The 26201-nt window shown below is 33.8% G+C and overlaps 1 protein-coding gene across 1 annotated transcript in view; it reads left to right on the forward strand.

Annotated features, from left to right (window-relative positions):
- The window catches only part of ssp3 (short spindle 3), a 188699-nt gene that overhangs the window by 4462 nt on the left and 158036 nt on the right, over window positions 1–26201 (forward strand). Inside the window, exons 6-17 of the mRNA XM_071595700.1 lie at window positions 1735–1854; window positions 4569–4854; window positions 6450–6817; window positions 10028–10353; window positions 10443–10587; window positions 12952–13090; window positions 15034–15260; window positions 18782–18994; window positions 22232–22348; window positions 24061–24170; window positions 24888–25137; window positions 25438–25697. Of these exons, the coding sequence (XP_071451801.1) occupies window positions 1735–1854; window positions 4569–4854; window positions 6450–6817; window positions 10028–10353; window positions 10443–10587; window positions 12952–13090; window positions 15034–15260; window positions 18782–18994; window positions 22232–22348; window positions 24061–24170; window positions 24888–25137; window positions 25438–25697 (2561 nt within the window). The remainder of the gene's footprint in view (window positions 1–1734; window positions 1855–4568; window positions 4855–6449; window positions 6818–10027; window positions 10354–10442; window positions 10588–12951; window positions 13091–15033; window positions 15261–18781; window positions 18995–22231; window positions 22349–24060; window positions 24171–24887; window positions 25138–25437; window positions 25698–26201) is intronic.

Below are 26201 nucleotides of genomic sequence, written 5' to 3' on the forward strand. Positions count from 1 at the left end.
AATGAAAAAAGTACTTGTGGAAAAACATGTTCCTGAGCAAAATTGTTTAATTAGTGACTTATGATTAAGTAGGTATTTATTTTGAAATTGTGAGGTGGGTGTAAAAGAAATAACATCTAAGGTAATATCCTTGCAAAAGGAAATATACGGCCTATTTTAAAGGAGCTCTCATGTACATTCATCTATTTGTGCATGAATACACATGGAAGAATTTTTTTTAGGTAATTAAATGGATTATAAGAATATCAAATCAGTTGTAATTATGGCCATGTGTAGCAATCTCCGGAATCCATCATCTCTTAATGTGGTATAATTTAAAAAAATTTGAAAGTGTCATTATTTCATTGCAGATAAACAACATTAAATGTCTTTTCAGTGATAATACACTAACAATGAAGACCACTAATTTACCAAGAATACTGACGATTAAGAATAAATCTGATTTGAAATTCTCATTTTTTTCCCCAGCAGCATTTGACGTTTTATGTGCTTTAGTTGTTCCAAGGTTTACAAATCCCATAATTGATGTACCTGTGCTTGTCATATCTTAAAATGAAGGAAAAAGAGAGTTGGAGAGTAAACCACTGCAGTGGTATCAAAACAGATTTGAATGCAACTACTCATTGGACCCTATGACTGTTTATTGGATTCATGCAATATTATTGAGCATAATCAAATTTCTTGTATCAGTCCATTGAGTCCAATTGTCTGTGCAATTAGAAAGACAATTGTCTGTCCGATTTGAGTCCATTTTAGTGTGCAATTGATCAGGGATATTAGGCACATAAGAGATTGTATCATATATCAAGGCCTTTTGCTAAGTGGATAATGAGACCTGACTTTCCAAGCTCAATTTTTCATATTTACTGAGAGATTTATATTGAAAGTGCAGAGTTATTTAGTGGATTTTTAAGATAGTGTGTCTTGTTATATGTTTCCATTAAATAATTCCATTTTAAATGGAGTAGTTCTGAAAGTGTACACTTAGACCACAATAGGAACAAGAGTATGCTGAGTTTGCACGTGAGATGCTGATGCTGCAAAAATATTCATTTGTACGAAATAATGTATGGTACACTTAATAATGCCACTTGTGACATATGCATTTTATAAGTAAGTTAACAAATATTTGGCCATTGAGCTGGCATAAAGAAATTAAGAGTTATAAAGAGAAAATGAGTTAATATGGTAACAGTAGAACTGGAATTTGGCAGGACCATTTTCAAGGTCAATTTCTTTGTTATTGATTGATTGGGTCATAGTAATGGCATGGAAGTAAATGAAGTACCCACAGAAGTGTGTGATCATAAATTTTTGGCATTTGATTTTTTTTCTTCCTTGCTCTGTCATATATTTTAGCTACAGTAACCCAAAAACAAAGTATTTTATGTGAGCATCATCATGAAGTTAGAAAACCTCATTCAAAATATAATTTCTTCTGTTACCAGGTGATGGCATTTTCTAGGTGTTGGTAGTTTATAACTTCATTTTCTTTCCTTATTTTAAGTGCCTCAGTTAGTAAGGGAGTTGATAAGCTTAAGATTACATTCGAGCACTGAAATATTTTTTATTGTAGATTGATAGTATGTGAATACAGTTCTTAAGAATGAATCATGTCTGTGTTTTGATCTATATGATACATATTTTCATGGGGAAGTCTTAAAAATATATATATATTTATCATGTTGAGTCATTACTCTGATGTAGCAACCATAAAAACCATTGTTTTGACAGCTGCGACCAACTAGTGGCACTCCTGCAGGGGGTGTTGCCTCTTGTCGAACTCCCCTCAGTGGGTTAGTGAGGAAAGATGTACGATCACATGGTGTGCATTCATCCCTGAACAACATACAGGTACCCTAAAGTGTCATTGCTCTTTCTGTGTCCTGGTGTTGTCCATAATTGTTTTTAAATGCAATAGTGTGGTTGGTTGTTGTTTGAACTGTTGTGAAATAATGCTTTAGTGGTAAAAATGTTGCATTACATGCTGTGTCTGAATACATAGTTGGTTTATTCCTTATTTCATCTTAATACTGGGTGTAAATACATACATGGTGCATTTGGGTTTTCACTTATGCATGGCTTCCCCAAAGAACATGATTGCTTACCCATGTACATATATTATTGAACACCGCTTGTCCATATGTGTTTCTTCATTCATTTCACCTACATGCATGCTTTCTTTATCTTAGAGCATTAGTTGTCAAAATTAGGGATGGTCATATTTTTTAGAAATGAAGCTTTTCATTAGGGATCTTAGATCATTGGTCTCATAATATTTGTTGGATCACATGATCATTTTTAAATATAAGATTCATCTAAAAAAGAATGTTATAATGTAAATAATTTATGAAAATAAAATGGCAAATGTCAGGTGACAATGTGAGTAAATTTGGATTACCTATAAAACTAATATATATTATTAAAAATTGTACTTCTATTTATAGACCTGAGCCATAAGAGCATGAGATGGAAGGATTGTCACAGTGAAAATTAAAACTAGGAAACAAGAGAAAAGTGGCCTAGTTGAAGATAAACTTCCATAAAATAGCCAAAAGAATCTCACAGTTGTAATTTAAGAATTGATTGTAGCCCCTGGAGACATTTATTGGATTAAACTTGCCCTCTTGTTTTCAGTGGTGTGATTTTAAATATGACATTGATGAAATAATTCAAGCCCTACATTATCATGTTAGGTCACATAAAAATCAAAAAATTGGAGAAGTATATATACTCTGGAACTGATAGATTCAATACATTATTTGTTCCTTTTTTCAATTCTTGTTCACAATAAACGTGATATACCAACAAATACCAATCTCTCCCTTACATGGTCATGGTGGTGCCTTGACAACCCTTGCCACTTACTCTTGCAGAGACTCATGGCATATTGTGTGGAAGTTGATGAATTGAACCTTGAGTGAATAATGATGGTGCATGCCATTCAGTGTCATCATGTTGATTACTTACTCACTAAATTTGGATATTTCCGTAGGCAAAACTTTATCACTAAGAATTTCAGGATGTTACCACATCAAGTTGTAATTGTTATTAAATAGTGTATATATTCTTGAGTTTTATGCTCAATATCTTGCCTGCCTTTCATGGAAACATCTATTGAAAGACATGAGATTGTAAAACTCTGATCTGAATCTGATTTGCAGAATAAAATGACCTGATTCATCTAACTTAACCAAAGTAAATATCCTCTAGATTTTTCGGCCGGATAACTCTCATATGACCATCCCTATTACTTAGGTTTGTTCAATGTGTATTCAATTTTCAACTTTAGGATCCTCACAATGATTAGAATTTTTCTGCCGGTGCTCTTTACTCTAAAATCCTCAAAGCAAATCATTCTTTATCCGACTTTCTAATATCTATGTGTGATAAGTCAGTAATGTCATTAGAAGGTGCATTATGAGTATATAACAAGGACTGGGGCTTTGGAGAAATGGGGCACCAGAGCCCAATTCCAATAAGAAATTTAAGGATCATTATGCCATTTAAAGAGTTTTCTAAATGAGCATTAACATTTTTTAGTTATTATCAGAAACATTATTGTGCCTTTTAGTCATTCATGAAAATGGGCCACAGGAATTGAAACCATAGTGATATATTTATCATTTATATTGTGGATTTAATTTAAAATTAATTGACTGATAATTATGGAAGTTATTTGTTCAATTCCAGTTCTATCATAAGTGCATGCTAAATTGTTGGTATTTTTTTCTTTTGAAGTTATTCAGTTTTACTGACTGAAAAGAGAACGTTCCTCTTAATGTGACAGGAGTGGAGTTGTAAATGGTATGAAATCTCTGTTCAAGAAAAAAGTGTTACCTTCTTTTGTTGTTCAATTCAGTTGTGGGGCATTGTAGTTCCAAATTTGAATGAACAAGAAATAATTTTTATCAGAAATTGCAATTTGTGACTAATGGCTTATTAGTGAAAAAGTAATACCATAATATTCTGAGAATGTACTTTTTGCAGAGGTGGGAGATTTTATTTTTTATTCCTTATTTCTAAAGCTGTGCTGTGCTTAGCCTTTTGTAGTTTAGTCAGCATGTAGTTTTCATCCTGCTGTAAAATTTTTTAAGAAAGTGCAGGTAGATTTATTTGACGGTTATATTTCTACTTGTTATTATTAAAGGTTGGGTGATTGTGTGAATGGATTCTGAAGAATATGTTTATTGCAATTACCTTTGTGATGAAGCTTATCTTTTCAATGGGTGATACATGTTTATAAACAAGTTGGTGTTCTTTAACATTTTATAGTGCCAAATTTGGGAGTTAATTATTCAATTTTGGTATTAGCATGTATTGATAGCAATTGGAAATTTGGATTTAATTTTGCTGTCAATGATTCCTATTAGATTTGAGCACATTTATTAATGTCAGTTCCATTTCATTAATTATCACTGAAAGCTTTTACAAATCTGAAAAAACTTTGGCTGTTAAGCATTTCTTTGGAATGGCGACCATTCTTTGTTGCATGAGACTGCCATGTAAGCTTGCAAGAAACTATTGTCCTGATCTTTGATACATATTCCTTGAAATTAATCATTCAGTCACGCAGCTCATGGGCTGTACACCATTGTGGCAGCAGCAAACTTGCCGAACAGCAGCACCCAAGAGGTGGGAGAAAGACTGCTTCCAACTCATCACTGCATAGTTCAGCCTCCTCCACCTCCTCTGCTTCCACTGTGAGGAGTTGGGCCGACAAAGTGAAAGGAAGCCCTGTTGAAAATACCAAGACCCAAATGAAAGCAGCGAGCCCAAATTTGAAGGAGGAATCTACAAGTGATCTACCTGCCTCTGAAATGAGCAAGAAGCCCAGTAGTGCTGGGGAAGATGGTATGTGTAATTTCATAAAATTATGTTTCAGTATAATATATTCTTTAATGTGAAGACTGCATTTCGATTGATTAGGGATGGCTTAGTGTGGCAGTTACTATAGTGGATGATAGCCATTCAAATGTTTTAGGATACCGATAATATTGAAGATACATTTATTCAATAACTTACATTCATAAATATTCTTGCTCTTGGTCTTCTGTCAAGGCCTTTGGGCTGCGTTTAGTGCAGTTCTTTTGCATCGGCAAATTTTCAGTGGTGTGCACTGTCATCTTATCAATACAATATGATCTGTGATCATGCGCAAACTTAACCAATGCTCTGAATTCAGCGCTTCACACACGAGGAAAATATTATTACTGATACTATTTATACCAGCCCTGTTTATCAATTATAATAGATCACAGATTCATTTATGATGAATAGTTAGCTGAAAGTTTGGCTCATACATACCTATGTTGAAGATTTCATTAAACCTGCAAAATTTTGGATGTTTGTCAATGATAGTAAATTTCTAAATTAATTACCCAAAATATCCTTTCCAAATCATTACGGTCAGGTGGAAATTAACTTTTCCAAATATATTTGCTTATAATCATTTCAAATGATCTTATTTCCATTGATTATTGATCTCTGTGGTTTCAATTCATTTAAACTAGTTACAATTAAATTATGTATACCCCCAAAATAAGTGATATTTGCCAAGAGTTTAAAGGTCTGTTAATTACACACGATATGTTCTTAATGAACAGCAGATTTAGTAAAACTTAAAATGAAACTACCTCTAGTGCCACTGAAAATAATGAAATTTTTCTTGTCTATAAATTAATATAATTTTAAGGTTAATAGCATGACACAAGTTTTTGGAGGGTATCATTTTTTTCGCTGTAAACTTTTCATTGAGGACTTAGGCTGAAAGACATTTTAAGCCCTTCCTTTTGCTACTTTACCTGTTCGACTTTAAAAATCTGAATTTTCAATTCCCTGAAGTTTCATTTTTTCTTCTTATGGATACAAATCTCTAACCACATTCTAATTTTGCTTATCTATGTGGGCCAATATATACTGATATCTTTTGGAAATTTTCTAAGGGAACTTTTTACAGTTTTGTGTGGTTCTTGATAATGTTTAGTTGTTTCATTTTGTGGCAACAGCTAATGTAGTCAATGCTTTCTAATACTCATCTCTAATATAAATATTTCATAGGATGGTCATTTGCTGACAGTTGTAGTCAGGTGGATAATGCACCAGTCAGGGGCAACTCAAATGACATAGAGTTACGATTCTACCTCATACAGGAAGGTTGTGTTGGTATTATGATTTGTTAATGACATTAAATGGTCTAAAAAACTTAGAAATTTGTGTATCTGAAAATAAAATTTAGTGAATTAGGTGAGAATTGTAGAATTTTGGAAGGGTTTTCCAAATTTACAACAATTCACAACTGAATAATAAAGATGAATTGTGAAGATTATTTTACATCATTCCTTCATTGGTATTAGACCTCCAACTGTGTTACGTTTGCAAGGAATTTATTTTTATTGTTATTTTTAATCTTTGGCTTGCACATTAAAAATATCATTTTATCCTGACAGATGACTCCCAAGGGTGGGAAACTGTGAGAAACAGATCATCACGATCTCGAATTTCTCCCGCGAGTAAAGTGGCATCCCTTAATGTAAATGCACTAGAAAATTCAGCAGTTGAAAATTCTGGTGGTTTGGGATCATCTCTGTCTCGAAGTGCTGGAAACATCACAAAAGTTTTGGCCAAAAAGGATCCAAAGGCAGGCTTGACTGTTGATGGGGCCGTAAAAGAGCCTGCAAGAAGAAGTTTCCCTCAGACTCGATTCCAGCGTCCGAGCTCAGCCACATCATTGCCAGCTTTGACATCATTAGGAGGCAACTCTAAGGTTCATTCACCTTCACCACCTAAGGAAGGCAGATCTCGTGGCAATGGAAAGGTAATTGAAATTTCATCTTTGTGTCATGAAACTGCAGTTGAACCTATTATTGAGGTTTTTAGTAATTTTTTTTAACTTCACAGCATCTTAGTACATCTAAAAGGGATTGAAAATACGACTAGTGCAGAAATTTGAATTATATGAGTAAATGTATGGTACTAGAAGGTTAATGTTTAAGAAACTTGAGTTATGTATTATAATTGCAGTGGATTCAGAAAGAGTTCTTTTAATTTGGCGATCCATTCCCTCATCAGTTAATTTTTTTATGTGCAGTAAAACCTCTCATAATTACTGCCCCTTTTAGCAGTCAATTATTTGTTGCATTTATTGTAATTGTATTGTTCAATGTATGGTTCGGCAGCATTATTTACTGATCTGAATTGAATTTAAATTCAAATCTGCAAGTTATGCTGCTGAACCCTGTATTTACACCTATTTTAAAGATCATACCTCACCCTGAACAATTACTTTTGCTTTGAATGGAATTTCCCTGTGTCTCTGTAGAGGTATGGTTGTCATTTATTCAATCTCTCTCCAGGCACAGTGTTGATTAATGTTGGTTATCTAACAGGAACTGGTGTTTTAACATGGCTAGGCCCTTGCCCATGCAGATACATAAGTAGTGGCAATTAACTTCAATGATGATGATGAAATCTTCTAAATATTCAATTTCACCTTCTTGAAAGGCATTTCCTAAATGGAGATTCTATAAAACTAAATTCAGCTTGCCTTTTTATTTCATTAATTGAATAGTATAAGCATATAATTAACCACACATTGAGGTAGGGCAGTAAAATAATTGACATTTTTATTAAACTTTATAATCATTCATAAGGTGTGGTTGGCACAATGCTTACCAATAGGTGGAGCACCTTGGAAGAGCTGGATGGTAAATCCTCATCGTAGGTAAACCCTCCAGAACATTATGAAAATCTGCTATTGCCAACAAATTTAGGATGTGAGTTGTGCATCTGAAATTGTGAGACTGAAATATGGCAGTGTGTTGTATTTCATATTATCTTGCTCACATCTTATTTTTCTGTTCAGAGCATTATGGTTCTGCATTTTCAATGCAACTCAGGCATGCAATAAAAACATGAGTTATATGTAATGTTTAAAATGAACTTTAGGGTACTAATTCAAATGTTTTCTATCAGCCAAATTTCTTGCAAAACAATTTTCATGCTAACATTTTCTGCCACTTTCAGTTACTTAGGTATGAATTTTTCAAATCTCCCGCCTACATTTGGAACATAAAAATGGAATTTATTAAACCAGTGACCACCTAAATAATTCCTCATTGAATTAAAAAAATTTTAAACAATTTCATAAAAAATGTTTTTCATCTTCCCTAGCACTTTTTAGGAAAATCTTGATGTAGGTTTTGTGGTGAATTTTGGAAGAACTTGTTAAATGAGAAAACAGTCGATTAGAAAATTTTGGCCAAAAACTTAATTTTTTGTTATTGAAAAAATTCGGAGGGATTTACTTTTTATCTGAGAAGTGAAAATATTTTCATTCTCACCATTATTTCATTTAAACTTAGTAAAAGTATACATATTTTGAAAAATATAGGAACTAGAATGGACCATGACTGCATTTATTTCCACAAATATTTTTCTATTATACATTTTTATGCTAAGTGGTTTCCATTGTGCTAATTTTAAGTGGGCAAACATTTTTAAAAATATCTGAAAATGGACCTTCTCAAAAGATTAGAAAAGTAGAATAAACTCACAATTTCCATCATGTCCACTGGACCTAAAAGAGAGAGACAAAATTCGTTCAACTCTCACAAAATTTGTGTCAACATTATCTGTAAGAGTTGATACCAATTTATCTTGTTTTAGTCGGGACTCTGTTGCTTAAAATTACTATTCAGCAGGCTTGTTATTTGAATGAATCCCTTAAACTATTCTCTAGGCTAACACATTCAAAAATATTTTGGTTAAATGTTTAAAAAATGAACAGCATATTACATTTTTGAAAATCTAATTAATGTAAAGGAGTACTAATCTGGGTTTCTACAATTGATTCACTCACAACAGTAGCTTATGTATAAAGTAGTCTTCACATTATTGCTGTCAAAACTGCAAAATACCCACCTCTTAAATATTTTGCCATTTTATTTTATTTTTTGAGCAAGTACTCATTTCAAGTAATTACGTTGCAAAATACAGTTTAAAAAGGTATTTTAACACATAAATATTTCAAAATATATGAATTCCAGTTGTCTAGCCCTGCTTGGGTCTTTAATCAAGAGGATTGTAAAAATAGAAATTCATACAAATGTCCAACATCAGGATAAAAAGTGGTTGTAGTGAGTTAGTGAAATTGTAAGAAAATATGAAATTCTATTTAGAAATAGAATTAACATGCAGCATGAGTTAGTTATTCATGACTCAATTTTGAAGTTACTTACTGAGTACAAGCACACTTTTAGTATTTGATTGAAGGTTTTCACAGTGATTAATATTTTTTCCCATGCCCATAGTACTCTTTTCATAATTTCATGCTGCTTATTGAGCATATGTCCGAAAGGCATGATGTTCAATTCTTCCTGGTGAAAATATGACATCAGGAGCTGACATTAGTAGTTGGTTACATGCTCCTTATGTAGTGTCAATATTTTTAATATCCAATAGTTACATGTTTAATTACAAACCTTAAATTCTGACTAAATTGCATACATTAGCTCTATTTACATTATGGTTATGAAAAAGTCTCTGTATTGAAGTTTTTGGGCATAATAGAAAAACAATATAATATGCCTATTCGGAGAAAGATTGTGAATGTTAAAGGGAGAGACTGAAACTGTTAAAGAGGTAGACTGTTAGATTAGCTTTTGAAATATGCAGGTTTTATATTGTGTGTTGTTCATCAGTGCTAGTTGAAACACTTTCATTGATGGTACCCACTGGTCCTTTATAATCATGTTCAGTCCTTATATGGTTAGATATTACTCCTGAATAGAATATTCTGTTTGATATAATTTGCTTTTTTTAGCATTTATAAGTGTTTGTTGAATGTATTTCATGAAATGTTTGCGAGATAGGTTAGATAGTAATTCTTCTCTCATAATTAATTTTATTTGTATTAATTCAGTGTGACTTGCCCATGCCATTTTGGAAAATTACAAAAATTATGCATGGTGAACCAGTGCATGTCACAAATATTGACTAATGCAAATTGCTATTTATATTTTTGCAGAAAAACCAAGGTCATTCAGGGAATGGGAAAGTAAATTCTATTAGCAAAAAAGTGGCCAATTTGAACAACATCAACACTCAGAAAAGTGCTATGAATGAACCAAGTCCTGATTCATTAAAAAATGTGGCAATCGAACTCTCTCCCATGAGAGACTTTGACAAACAAAGAAAATCCAAGGATAACAGCATAAAGAGCAAATGTGACTCTGTGAATGAAGATGGCATCCTTGCAGACATTTCCCAAAGAATGGAGAATATGATGAATGGTGTTGGAAATGATGAGAAAAACAATGATGAAGATGCATCGAATGCTATTGGTGACTTAGGGTAAGTGCTAATTTGCCTTAATATCAGGGCATTGAACAGTTCTCAATTGATTGCCTTTTAGGTTGAATAACCAATTTATATCATTGCAGGGGAAAAGGATCTCCAGAAGGAAAATCATTGGATTCAGATTCTAATCTTATGAATGATGAAGTACTTCGTAAAACAGAAGAGTTAAGTGCCGAAGAAGAAAAGTTAGAGCAAGAAATTATGGAATTGGAAAAAACTGAGATTGAGGTTAGTTTATTATTTTAAATATAAATGATAATCAAACAGTAATATTTAAGTCTGATTAAACAAACACCCTTTTGGACAATTGCTAAAATATGCCTATGTATGTAATATAATTAGTAGACCAGAAGAAAGATATCATATTATCATTTATAGTCACTATCCCTTTGTGATGGTGACTATAATTATAGTAGAGATCATTGCCAGCTTTATGATGTAATTATTGAAAATTAATGTGTGATCCATGCAATGATGTATTGAATGTACATACTTGTTGGCTAGAAAACCTGTTGTTATTAGCTCAGAAAATATTTTTTGCGAATGAGTTAAAAAAATTTTCATTGCAATTTGGAAGACAGCCTATTGGTATGAAAGGGTAGGATAAATACAAGCCAAGATTAATGCATAAAATTTGACAACATTTAGACTTTTTGGATTGTAAAAGAATTCAAATGCTTACACTTTTAAGTTATTTTCATGGCACTAAATGGCTATGTCAGTTTGTTTGTTGCTGTATTTTCTAAAAATTTCACCATATTGGCATTTACTCGCTAAAATTCATTCATTTTTACTGTCGACAAACTTAAAATATGAACCATTCATATTCTTAAACAAATTAACACAATTATAAATATACATTTATAACTTTCATAGATTGGAAATTCAAATTGATATAATTTTAAAAGTCACTCGGACATTATTACAATAAACCTGTATACTTATCATTAGTGGTACGAAACTCATGTAATGAAACTTACCTACATGCTATGCTTCTTTGCGTAGTGACTGTTTCAAAACTCCCATATAATAATTAGGTCAGCAGATATAAGAGAACCATCATTTGTGTGAATTTTTCTGTAAAAATATATACCTGAATATCAAAAGTTTATGCCAATGTAGATTCCTTATTAAATCCAAGAGATGGCACTCATGGTATCAGAAAAGGTGTGCTTTTAGTAAGCCTCATCTCTCACTTGGCTGCTTTTAAAATTTCGGCTATATCCATCCGCTCTCCACCCTTCTTCCATTCCCTGAATATCCCACCACTACCGAATTATCCACTTCTGGCACAAATGACATCTACTGTTATTTGCCTCCCCCAATAGCTACTACTAACTAAGTGGTTTCATTTTCATGGTTGATTGAAGCAACAAACATTTGTTTATTTAGAAAATGGAAGAAAATGATTTTCATGCAGTGATAAAAACACTTCTGTTTAAAAGGCTTCAGACCAAAAGAGATCAAAGCTGAGCTGGAGGAAGCTCATGGCACATCTGCTCCCGTGGTAACTGAGTTTAAACATGGCTGTACATCCACAACTGATGAACATCGTTCGGGATGTGCAGTGGAAGTGGCTTCCTCAGAAATGATTGACAAAATCCATGATATGTTTTTAAGTGATCGATGAACAAAAATTTGCAAAATAGTTGAGGCCAATGGCATACATTAGGTATGGTGTTTTAAATTTTGGACGACAAATTGGGTGTGAAAAAATCTTGGCTGGAAGGGTGCCACGTTTACAATCAGTGGAGAATAAATGCAATTGTTTAGTCAATTTGGCGGCTGTTTTGGCATATTTCTGTCGCAACCCTGATGAATTTTTGCATCAATGCATGACTTTGGATGAAACATGGATACACCCCTGAGACAAAGGAGCAGTTGAAACATTGGGTTAATTATGACAATCTGGCTCCAAAGATGGTGGAATTGGCCGACAAGGTGATGGCCCCAAGTTTTTTTGGGATGCATGCGGAATCATCTACATCAATCACTTGCAAAAAGGACAAATGATAAATGTAGAGTATTATGCATCAATATTGTATCAGTTGAGCCAAGAAATCAAGAAAAACATCCTCATATGGCGAAGAAAAAATTCTCTTCTATGGAGACAATCCAGAGGTGCACACCTGTGCAGTTTCTATGGCGAAAACTATGGAATCATGGTTCAAATTATTATGACTTCACCATATTTAATGCTTTTGACCCCCAGTGACTTTTATTATTTCCAAACTTGAAAAAATGGCTCTGCAGAAAACAATTCGGATCAAATGAGGTCATCGCCAACACAGATGTCTATTGGGACCTTCAGAAATCCTAGTTTTTAGATAGCAGAAAAAAAATTTTGGGGAAACCATAGGAAAAGCTATTGAGCTAAAATTAGATTGTTGAAAAATAAAAGCAAAATCTGCCCAAAATGATGAATTTCCCTACTTGTTTCTAAGAATTTATTGAACGACTCACATAGTGTAAGATATTGCTACCTTGCTAGTTAGAAGTTATAAACAGGAACTATGAAATTAATGTCCTTTTTATTAGGTAAGTTTACGCTAGTTGATTATTTTAATGGGTGATCCTTGTGTGAAAATTTAGGTGGATACAGAAACTGAGGAAACAGAAACAGATGGTGAGGCATGTGCTGGCCCAGGAGATGAAGAGGATGAAAGGCTGGAAGTAGTGACCCCGGAAGACAGAGAAACTATTGAAGCTAAATATGAAAATATGCTTGCTGGTAAGTGTTGCCTTGACAAATTGAGACTTTGATATTCATTGTTTTCTTTAGTTGTTGTGGTTAGAAATAATTGACATTATGAACTGTATTACTGCCAAATAATTTAAACAATGAATTAATTTAAACAATGAATTAATTTAAACAATGAAATAATTGAAACAATTAATTAATTGAAACAATGAATTAATTTAAACAATGAAATAATTGAAACAATGACTATTGTTAGACAGTTTGAATGTGATCATTCAAACTGTCATTTGCCCATCAATTGACAGATATGTCAAATTTAAACCAAATCAAAATTCATTCCAACTCTTTGTCTGAAATAGAAAGCTTGAATTCAGTGCTAAAGATGCCATGTTAAATGAACTGAATGTGCAAATCGTGTATCTGCTTAAAAAATATGCTATTTCTGTGATCTTATATATTCATATTTTGTATGAAGTGGAAACTTTGAAACATCAAAAACAAGAGTAAGGCTGAACAAAGGCTAAGTGGATTATACTAACAAGGAATTTTTGGATAATTGAATGCCTAAAAACATTATATATGTAGTATTTTGCCATTTTAAGGTAAGTTTTTGGATGGCACATATTGTATACTCTTGCATTTCTCAGCCTTGCCTAACAAAACAAAACCCAACACCCCTGGCTTTTAATAACTGTTCTTCAATTCAGTGTACATTTTATCCCCCTTCATTTATTGCATGATGAGCCTTTCCTTTTCTTCCTCCATTTTGTGTTCTTACATACTCCCTTCTATCACAGCCTTCAGCATTCCATCGCCATTCTAAATACTCTGTATCCACCTTTCCTGCATTATTTGGATTTCTCACAAAAATGCTCTCTCCTCCCTTACCATGCCTAGTATTTTTTGTTTGATTTCCTATCCATCCATTTTATCCTTTCCATCCTTTTCCTTTATCACTTCTTAAAGCCTCAAAATTGTGTCCATCATCTCGCTTCAATGTACAAGTTTCTGAGCTGTGTAAAACCATACTCCATATCAAGGTTTTTACTTATCTTTTCTTAACCTCTTTACTTAACATGCCTGTCATGAATTCCCTACTTATCTATAAACAATAGTAATTTTAAGTATTTATGCCCAAGAGGCTCCTGATGTTGTTTTAAACACTTTGAACAATATCAAAAAATTATTTCAGTGTATAATTTTGCATTAATTGCTATTTCTTGTTACTATTTAGGTAAGTGTACCAAAATAATGGGTAAAGTAATATGCTGGTGACACAGTTTTGTATGTTTTCCCTGCACATACCCTAGACCTGGGGTGGCAGAATGTTTTGTTCATTATTTAAAAAAAAACTATGAAATTGTGGTTCTAAAGTAAGAAGTTTCACTACATATCTATTCAAAATGTAGAAAGGTGATTTGCATGTATTCCCCTAACTTATAATAAGTTAAAGAAGATAGGCTGTTAAAAATTTAAGTAAAGTAGAAAGGGTGTAATCTTCAAAAAGTAGGGATGTGTTTAAGCTACTTTTTCACAATAATTATGACTGATTCATATGAAGCCATTTCAATTCTTTATATCTTCATTTAAGGTAAGCACATTCCTAATGCAGTTTAGGAAAATTAAATACTTCTATACATTATTGCTTTAATTTAAGTTCATCATTAATACCATGCAATTTTAACCTCTAGTAGTTATCTAAGTCAATTGAAACCTATGTATTGGTATTGATAACTATATTTCTCCCATACTGAAGTCTGTTGAAGTGTCACCAGAAATGATTGCATTTTATATCAGTGAGAAACCTTTGTTTGTGGTATTAATTCATCTGACATCATTTGTCCCTAATTACAATAGAAGCCAATTACAATAAAAGCCATTAGCTTGTTGAACAACACCTAATATTTTCACTATTAGTTTGTTGTCTTCATGTGGATTTAAAACATGGACTTGTTATGACCGACTGATTTCAGGAATGTCATGGGCTGAAAGAATGGAAGCATTGGAACAGTTGGAAGCTATGGCAGCACGCCATCCTGGCCGTGCATTAGAACTTCACCAAAAACTGTCATCTCCATCACGCAAGCGCTCACTAGCGGAAACTTTGCGCCGATACCAAGCCAAGCAGGCACAGGCAGAAGAGAAGCGCCAAAGACTGCAGGAGTTAAAAGCTATGAAACTTCGTGAACTCTTTAAAAAGGTATTTATATTCAGATTGAATTCATGCATTACTACATGTTGGGTAAATGCAGATTAATTTTTACTGAAGCTAATGTATCATGCTTATACTGTAATAATGAGTAAGTTTATCACAATTAAGAGCTTGGAAAAAGAAATTTTATTAGGGTTCTAGAGAAATTCCATTAATTGATTTAGACAATATGCTGTAATATGCATTGTAATGACTGAATTTTTACCATCATTAGATCTGAGATGCCATGGTTAAATTAATGATATAGAAGTAATTTTAAGACTTTTTATACATATCCAAAAAAAATTGCAGGTTTAGTTATTGATTGCTTTAATCTGGGTAGTTTGCTGAGCTTGGGCTTTCAGAACTAGTGATTTGCTATTTATTTCATTATACTTACAATGTACATTCTTCTAAGGGATCACCCATGCTATCCTAGGATGCACATCTTGCAAAATTTGGTATTTTCCATCCATAGTATTTAATTTTTCAGGGACTTAATCCAACAGTTGAGGGATTATGGCACTTGGTAGACCTCAGCTGGCTATTATTGTCAATGCTTCATGAACTGATTATTGCATGGACTAGTATTATTAATATTTTCCAATGTGGCTGGACATAAAGGAACCCTATGGCTGCCTCCATGTCTAGCCTAAAGTGTGAGTAAAATTTTTCATTTGGTCATTCTGAGGTGAGTTGGACAAGAGAACCAATCATCAAACTACCAGAAGATTTTCACTTTTAACTGGGGCCATTATTAATGCAACAATTTCAGCGTAAAAATCATTTGCCTTGACTGGGATTCAAACCCAGATCCCTCAATATCCAGTCGAGTGCTTTAGCCACTTAAGCTATCGAGGCATCCTCTTAAACTCTGAAATTTTGGGGCTTTTAAAGGCACAATATGTTGTGACGAAATACCGTACATACAATGTCACTGGCATTAATATTCGTGCGCGACACACCACAGTCCACGAGGTGAAAGGAAGGGGCCATTATTCTTTATTACTAATGTTAATAATGCCAATAACCTTCATGATATTTTTTCATGGAAAATCAATAGAGAAATAAACAGGCTACATTTTAATGCATGGTGCAATAGAATCCAATGAACTGTTATCCACATGTATAGTCTCCAACTTGGGTATGCATCCTCTTGGAACTGGCATTACTGAAAACTGATGGTTTTCCCCAAATTTACCAAAGACTAACTAATATGTGTGTGATTTGAAGTACCTATGCAGTGAACGCATTTGTCAGTCAGTGATAGAATTCACACAATCATGAGGCATTGATGTTTTTAGCTGACGATCATCTACCAGTTATTAACAATCATGAATAATGTTGAAAACATTCCATATCACTTGCCAACCTCTGCCATTTTGATACAATATGCATAAGTAACACAATTAATAATTGCCTTGGTATAGGAATTCATCTCTAGAAAGTTTGATCATATACAACCAGCTTTGCAATTTCAGTAATCATATTTCCCAGCCAATAAGATGCACTGTGATATTTCAGATTAGAATTTACAAAAATGCTTGGATCAGACGGGGAAGCGTCAAAGTATTTTAATGTTAACATGAAAGAAGATTAGAACAGAATAACAAGATGAAAATGAAATTCTTACATTAATAGCTATATCAATGTACATTCATCATAGAACCCCAGAAATTTGTCATCATTGCTGTTAAATCATTTGCACAGTAATTTTTCCTGCGATTGTCACTTTCTTCAAACATTATTTCATCTTATCTTCCCTCTCGCAAATTGCTTATTTCTCATTTTTAAAAAGACAATATGATAGTTTCAATTTCAGCATTTTGCCCATAGCATTCTTTTTTAACACCATGACTACCAGAAGAATTGGCAAAGATCATACCTATCACTAATTTCCGTGCTTCAATTAAAATCATTTATGATTGAATATTATTCCCATTCTTCCTGTGGTATATGATCAAGCTTTATCCATGTAAATGCACATGAGCATAAAGTTTTTAAAAACTCATTTCTGAATTTAATAAATCCATCTTCTGCATCCTTTATTCTCTTATGATCTTCTTAGTTGGAGTTAGTCCAAAATACCATTCGGCTGCCCTGTGTCTGTGTTCTGAAATGTAATTCATGGCTTCAAGTTTAAATGCAATAGTGTATGACATCTTCTCTCTTTACATCCCATGAGGTTGTTTGAATTTTAACTTATTATGCAACTCTTAGTTTCTGTTATTAGTTTTGATATTTTCAAAATTTGTCGTTAAGGCAACCATTTTTTATGCCTTTATGACACTCTCATACTACTTAAAGTTGAGTTCCTGCAGACTGAATTTATTGGGAGAAATACAATGTGTTAGCATCAGGGCAATATCACCACTAGCCCAGTGCATATAAGTTGCCCAGCAGCACCACGTGTGAGTTGTAACAAAATGCTTTGTATAATATATATTCATGATTTATTTGCCAATTTTTTAGGAGGTACTTTCAAAGAAATATTATAACTCTATTGCTTATTACTGGCACCAAACAGTGATATCATCGACATTTGTGATAAAGGCAACCATTTTCTACGCCTTATGCCGGAATAAAATACTCTTCAGGGAGTATCTTTTGTGCTAAATCAGCTTGTATCTTATATGTCAAAGTTATACCCGTGTACACTCGGCCCTTAAGATGCAGGCTGATTATAGAGCATATTTTGAAGTAGAAAAAGTGCATCTAATGGACTGAGAAGTACAGTAAATCTTTTTCATCACGATAAAATATGCTAGAATTTTTACTGATTCACTTCTAAGTTGATAATAACAAAGCTTTGCGTGTTTCTAAAAACTATGCTCCTTATCCAGGTTTTCACCAGTGTTATCTCTGTGCCTGTACGTAACAACCATGCCATCAACTTCCTGCTCTTTGTAAAACTTTCTGTACCTTCTGCAGTTTTTATTGCAATACTCTTACTGAGTTTCCTCTTTCCCTATAAAAGACCTACTAAATAAGTTAAATGTTCCATTTGCTCTAATGTACACCCTCAAACTTTAATGTTTAACTTAAGTAACTGATCTACTTGTTAATTTTGCTGAATAAAAACATCATTGTTGTTGAAACGAAGTGAAGAAATTTCAGATCTCAACATGAGTAATTAATAACCTGAAACTCTGTTAGAATTCCAAATAGTTAATCCCAAGGTTTTAAATACTATGAGAAATAGACTTCAGCAAATATTCGGTAAAATTGTTTTCTTGTTATCTAATTAGTTGAAACCTGATTACTTGACTTCCATTTGGAGATTTGTAGACACATTGCCCATAGGAGACCAGCGGAATCCCTCTGATAATGGAATGCTAACCCAAACAAAATTGTTCTTAAAAATCTTAAGTTTAGTAAACAAGTTTTAACCTGTTCTTTGAACTTCTTTGGTAATTAGGAGTGTATGGTATAATATTTTGTGAAAGATAATTTGGAAAAGCATTTCTTAATTTTTCAACAAAATAGAGAAGTAGCACCCCTTATTAACTGTATTATTTTATTTTCCTCAGATTGGAGAGGTCAGGGAAGCTAAGGCACAAAACATCGAGGCCAAGCGGGAACAGCTGGAACAAAAACTACGTCGAGCAGAAGAAAAACGTAGGCGTCACCTGCAGGGGATTGTGAGGAAAGCTCATGATGAAGAAGAGAAGCTGAAGGAAATTGCATTCATTAATGAGCTGGAAGCACAGAACAAGCGGCATGATTTCATGGCTCATTGCCAGGTTTGGGTCTATTTATTCCATAATCGGTATTGCATGTCTTTCTTTTGTACAGAAAGGGACTCAATCAAGCTCCGACTTTTCATTTACTGAACTGTTGGGTTAAATTTACTCAAGGCCCAAAACTTAAGAAAGGGCTTTTGTAGTTTTTTGCTGTTTAGATTAAATATGCAATAAACTTTGGGATTCATAATTTATATGATGCAAAATAAAAAAATTGCAGTGATGTTAATGTTGGTGCCATCTAAGGAAGACCATCTTCACCTAAAACTAAAATGAACTGCTGGAGCCAACATAGTTGTATGTCACTTTTATAGGGAGGCCCAATCCTTTTTTAAATTCCTCTGGTATTGTAACTATAATACTTTTTCTGATACTTATTAAACTACATGCACTAGAGGGTTCTAAATGATACACATACAGGGTCCTTACGATAAGTATCAGTATTGGTTCCAAAAATCAAAACTTATTGCAGTTATCATTACAATTGCTTTATAATCTTCAAAATACATTCCTCCTGCATCAATTCACCTGTAGTTCGGTGCGTCTGCCACTCATCAAACCCCGCTGGAAGTCAGTTTCCAAAATACTGTTGAGAGCCTTTGTCCTTGCTGCTTGAATCCCCTTGATGGAGTCAAACCGATATCCTTTGAGCTCCTTTTGAACTATTCTTTGAGGTAATAACTTTGTTGAGAAAATCTTCATCTTTCTGAATGCAGTTCAAAATTTCTTGCAAAATTTCCACCCTCGACAGTTTTTGTTCCTCGCTCAAGACTTTCGGCACCAGCTTCACCCACACTTTCCTCATCGCAAGATCCTCTGCTACAATTGTGTGGACGGTTCAAACTGAAAGGCTGGCCTCCTCACTGATAAGGGTTATGGTTAAATGCCTGTCAGAGTCCAAAACTTGTTTCACTTTGGCCACGTTAGCATCGGTTTGAGCAGTCGTCGGGCGTCCGACACGGAACTCGTCTTCGACGAGCTCCAGGCCTTCCTTAAACATTTTGTGCCACTCAAAAAATCTCGTGCGGCTTAAGGCATCATCCCCATAAGCCTGTTTAATGAGTACATGGGTCTCTGACATGGATTTCCCGAGTTTAATGCAAAACTTCACAGCGTAGCATTGCTCGATGGTTTGCTCCGTGCTGGTGCAACGACACCACAATCACACATCACAAAAATCCACCTTTCTCAACGCATGCCTGGAGGGGACTGAACTAAAGTGCACATGAGTGGTCGGGGACCCCTCTACCAAACCGACTGGTCGGACCCCCATCCACCGCTGCGTTGAGGCTACAGCGAACCAGTCATGATGCTTATTGTACGGACTCTGTATAGGATCAGTTAACTTTCAGACTTCAATATGGAAATGTCAGGGAAATCCATGATTCCTCTGACGTTAGGGCAGATTTGATGTTGTAACATTCAACATTTTCTGTTTCCTATCACAGCTAATGGTACAAGATCATAGGGACAGAATGTGAAACCTCATTCTTTTTCTTGTGTACAAATAAATATTCTTCTTAATTCAGTATTTTGGGTGCTTAAATATTATAAGCAATGGAAATATTATTCATTTTAACAAAATCATGGTAGTTTTGTTCTACATTTCTTTAATACATTATGATTTTAATCGAAAAATTTGTAATTTATATGTGTAAATTTGTAAAATGTGAATTAATGCCAATGATGTGTAATTAACCTAATTAGTCAAATAGCCGTAGTTGCGTAGAACTTAAAAATATTTCCAAAATAGAGGCTAATGCTAGAAGTTAACCCTATGGAAGGTTATTAATGGCAGTAATATTGCCTCAATTATACCTTAAATTACAAAATAGTCTCAAATATTTGTAAACACAATATAGCTGAAGGTCCATGAAATGTATATTATTTTATTATTGACAGCATTCCATTCAAATTAATAAATTTAGCTAACAAAAATGGACAGGCAAGTGTCTGAAGTTACCTTTTTTATGGCAGATGACAAATACTTAAGTTATTTTATTTGAGTCAGGATATCAATCAGAATGCTACACTTGTACTGCTGGTGAAACTCTAATTGGCTTTAAAAAAAATCCCTTATCAAACCTTGTTTTCTAATCTGAATAGATGTATGAGAAATGTTGTATATAGTTACTTGTTATCAGTTTCTCTTTAAATTGTATCCCTAAATCAAATAATTTACTACACCATGTCTTGAAAAAAACCTGTTCTGGAGGGGAAGATCTCTTGCAATTTTGGAAATTATCCTCTTTCCCTCTTGCCTAAATTTCCCTTTCTTTTCTCTTCCTCTCACTCTTTTTGAAGTTTCCTTAGCTATAAATATTATATTTATTATTTCTTCTGTTACTGTTAGCATTTCAACTTTTATTTGTAATTATTATACTTCCAATCTTTCATCCATGAGAGATTCATGCGTGGTAAATAGTTTATTTGAATACACTTTGGTCTCTCTGCAATTCAGATAAGGTAAACTCTTGATTATCCATGTGCAGATTATCCATTTTGCAGCTAATCCATTCTATTTTTTTCCCAGCACCTCGAAATTTCAATAAAATTACAACCATAAAAAAGTAATTAAATGCTTTGAAACTTCGATATACTTTTTATTGCCTACTAGTTTTAAATGCCTTGGCTTTCTTAAAAGTTTTTGATTTCACAAAATCAAAAGTTGTTCAAGTGTTTAATAATTTAATTTAAAAATTTTTGTACTATCTCTACTTTTTTATAATTGTTTCTGTCACATTAATTAGGCCTGAGATATCTGTATTATCCTTTAAGGTGAGCAAATCCATGACTTTAATATGAAACAAGTCACTCATTAACTATCCACAATGAATTATTGAAATCAGTATTATATGATGAATATGAATCTGCATCAGCAATCCTTTCTAAAAAATTCGTCCTTTACCAGTAATTTAATTTTTCCTGGCCAAGTTTAGTTTTGAGGAAAATATGTTCTGCTATTCATTTAATGATAATCCTGTCTTGTTGTAATTCTATCATTTCACTTCTGACATTATGGAAAAATGGAAAAAAATGTACTTAGCTTGCTGAAAAACTCAAATTCATCACATGGAATGAAAAAGTAGTTTCTGTATAAAATTGTATGCATTGATTTATATCACGACCATATTTTCCACATATTTCAGTTATCCACGTTTTTCGATTGTCTGTCCATTATGTATCCATTAGCATGGATAATCGAGCGTTTACTATATCTATCTATAATTTTTACAGGAACAAGAGGAGAGGCGTCTTGGAATTATTGAGGAAAGGCAGAGGAAGCAAGAGGAAAAAGCAGCAAAAGAAGCAGCTGTGGAGGAAAGAAGGAAGGCTCTGGAGGCTGAAAGACAGGCATGCACTGAGATTCTTTAATACTGTTTTATTTACTGCATATAGACGAAACAATGTATTGTGTATCTAATGATTGAAGGTATTATATAATTTTTAGCCGATATCATATTGCAGGAAATTGGTAAACTGGCACCTGCAATTACTGCATGATTGCACTTGGTTTTGAGCAGGGGCTGGCAACCTTCATTTTTCTAGAGTCAGACCACCTCTATAGTTAAAAAATGTTGGCCTGGCACATTCTTCGGTAAAAAGTTACAAACATTTTGTTGTACTGTGTGTCCAAGGGACTACCCTTAATCTCTCAGTGGGCAGGAGTACAATCATTTGTAGGCCAGATCCAAAGGATGAACCAAAGTTTGCTAACCTTGGATTTGAATGTTGCTTGGAATATTTCTCACAAAACCTCTTCTACTAATGTGTAATATGCTAATAACTGATACTTCAGTGGATTGGCTCAATTGTTGAGCTTTTGACCATTAAAATTCTTAATAACCTAACTATGGACTGGTATTTATGTAGAATTATGTATGGAGAAGGTTTATGACAAAATCATATGGAGTGAGATGTTCAAGATACTGACTGCATGGATGCACTTAGAATATTCTACAAGGACAGAAGAATAATCCATCGCTTACGCGAGAATAAAGTGACAACCATGCAAATGATAACCAGAAGGAAAATAAAAGCCAAATTAAACAAAGGAGTTGGAGAAGGATGCAACCTCTCTTCAGTATTATTCAATGCATATCTCGAAGTGCCAATAAAAGGAACAAGAATTGGGCATCAAAGGAGTCAAGGTGAATGTTGAAGATATTAACATGCCCTGGTTAGTAGATGACATCACTGTAGTTAAAGAAACACAAGAGGACCAACAAGCAACTCTTAATGCCATGGACCAAATACTTTGGGTATAAAATATGAGAATCTACAAGAAGTAAACTAAAATTATTGTGTGAGGAAGAGAGGAACTAAAGGTAGATATCACAATTCGAGGCATAAAATTAGAGCAAGTGGAATCCTTCATCTGCATAGGCAGCAGCATAACTTGGGATGGAAGAAGTTCGACTGATACCAAACAAAGAATAGCTTGAGTTAGGAAGGCATTCTTAAAGTAGAGATACCTACTATGCTCAGCTCAAAGAATCTAAGGTTGCAAAAACAAGGAATGGACAGGGATAAAGTGAACAATGAGGAAGTATATAGAAGAACAGAAGAAGAAAGGACCATGTGGGGAGAACTCTATGGCAAAGAAAAAGTGGATGGATTGGACCCACCTTGAGTCATAATGGGTTGCTTAGGAACATGATAGAAGGGCAAATTGAAGAGAAGATTCCATGAGGAAGGCCTAAATACCAGTACATAGGGCAAATTGAAAAGGACGTAAAACAGAAAAGCTATGATGGGGTGAGGGATTTAACACTGAATAGGGAAGAATAGGGGAATGCATTGGACCAATATTATGATTGAAATACTGATGTGATGAATTATGCATAACACATCCATATTGGAATTGCCAATGTCTTTTCTCTTGTGCCCCCCTGAAATTAGCATGAGTAGGTCTAAAATTAGCTAAAGCAGCGGATCCTTTCTAATTATTTACATTACTTAAAAAATATTACAGAATACTTTGTATGGTATTCTGGTATATTGTGTTATTTTTTATGTAAATATACATTTAGAGTAAATATATTTGTTTTGGTCTCCACTTTTAGGCAAAATTGGAGGAAATGCAGGAGAGGAGAAGGAAGAGAGAAGAAAGGATTGATAGGGAGCAGCAAGAAAAAGAAAAGGAACGCTTAGAATTGGCAAGGGAGAAGGCAAGGTAAGTAGCAATAACTAACTAATATAGGAAACCTGATTGAACATTCTTGCATTTAGAAAGTACCTTTTCTAATCATATATTGAGATCATTTGAAAAGAATCAATACTACTTCGTACAAAATGAAAAATTGAAAATAGTTGATAATGCTGAATTTTTTTTTGTCGATACCAAAGGCTGAAAAATTCACATTTATGAAAGAAAGGCAATAGTGTCTTCCCAGTATTTTGTTATGAAAAAATAATGTTACCTTAATGAAAATTACAGTTGCCAAACCTCTGCAATTATGTGTAGTTTGGGTTGAATCTTATGTTAAACATGCCTGATAATATTATCATTTGGTTTTCTACCGTTTAAGGTATGTATTGGGTTGACTTTATGGAACAAACCACCTTTAAAGGAGTCTTAACTTGAAAACTATCTCGTGTGATACATATTTGGGGTACAAAAAACTTTTGTGGTGTGCTCTGGACATAATGGGTATGTCTGAAGGACATACTTATTTAGTAATTGGCTCTGAAGTTATCTTAACCTTTCAGAAATTGGAATGTAACCCATTTAAGTGTATAATTTGCAGGTGTGGTAGTTGAGTTGTCTAAGCTATTACCCAAGTGAGAATCTCATTGTGAATACCAGACTGAAACAAAAACTTTGGCATTTCATGATGAAGGTTGGAATTCTTCTGATGCTGGAATGCTTCTGAATAAAATATATTTTTAGGGACCGTGAAGAAAGGAGAAGTGCTTTGCAGGCAGCACAGTTGGCAAATCAAGAGGAGTTGCAAAGGAAGATAAAGCAGAAACAGGAGGAGTCAGCACGTCGCCATGACCACAATATGGAATTGATACGTCAAAGGGCTTTGGCTTTGGAATCATGCTCAATGGCTGGCCGTGGCCCAGGGGAAGAATCTTCTTTGCCTCGTCTCTCACCATATGAGACAAATAAATTCTGCAATATTTGCAATGTGCTGGTATGTTAAGTATGAAAATTTCCTGAATGAAAAATTTTATCAATGCATTTACTACCTATTTACTACCTATTTTCACTTATTCTCTGTAAAACTTGTTCTAATTTGAATTAAGACTGGTTGGTCTATTTTATCATCAGGGGAGGAGAAAATAGATGTTAATTTTGTCCAGAATCAACAAAGTATTCATATATTTCTAGAAAGAGAGGTCCCTTGTACTTAGTTATCTCAATTTCCATGTCCTCGTAACACTTAGAATTAAAGTTAGGATCTAACTTAACACGAAAGTGTTTTTTATTTCAGATTGAGTCAGAAGTTTATCTCTTCAGTCACTTGCGTGGTAAGAAGCATCAAGAATCGCTCAGAAGTCAAACTCTACAGCAGAAAGTTGGGTCTGAGGGACATGGAGCTAAGGAGTCACCATCTCCAATAAATATGTGCTCAATGGAACATATAGTTGATGCCCCAGCAGATAAAATTGATCCTAAGATTGCACAAGACAGAGAGAGGCAGAAAGCTCTAAAGAAGCGTTGTAAGAAGATTCGCCAAAGAATGGCCCAAAAGTGAGTTCCTAAATAAAAGTTATGCATTTTACAAGACTTGAATTACACTAATTTTGGCACATTTTCATGTAAGTAACAAAGTCCTGCTCCACTTTTTGGGAATTATCCAGAAATCTCCACAGTGTCATCAAGTACTTAGGTGAATTAAATGAAGAAATTTTAGGGGTGTGTGCTATTCAAATGTGGAAAGTTGTATCTTTAATTTGTTAAAGTTCTTAAATTAAACAGCATATACATTCACATGTTATTTTGTAAAAGTTAATGTGAGATAATCAAATGCTAAAATAGATGTTGCGGGATAGGTTGTGGAAATTGTGTCTTTCTATAAAAATTGGAGGGGGTAGTATAAATATGTATAGGGAAGTATACTTTTAGAATTAATGTTTTCATTATTATATCTAGTTGAGCAGTGAATGAAGCTGGTTAAACCATGGGACCTCATGAGATTTTTGTGATAAAGGGAATTGGAAACAGCAATATTAATGTACATGTTGCCGAATTAGA

Source organism: Hetaerina americana, unplaced genomic scaffold, assembly GCF_022747635.1.
Source record: "Hetaerina americana unplaced genomic scaffold, ioHetAmer1.1.p SCAF_1, whole genome shotgun sequence".
NCBI classification, from domain to species: domain Eukaryota; kingdom Metazoa; phylum Arthropoda; class Insecta; order Odonata; family Calopterygidae; genus Hetaerina; species Hetaerina americana.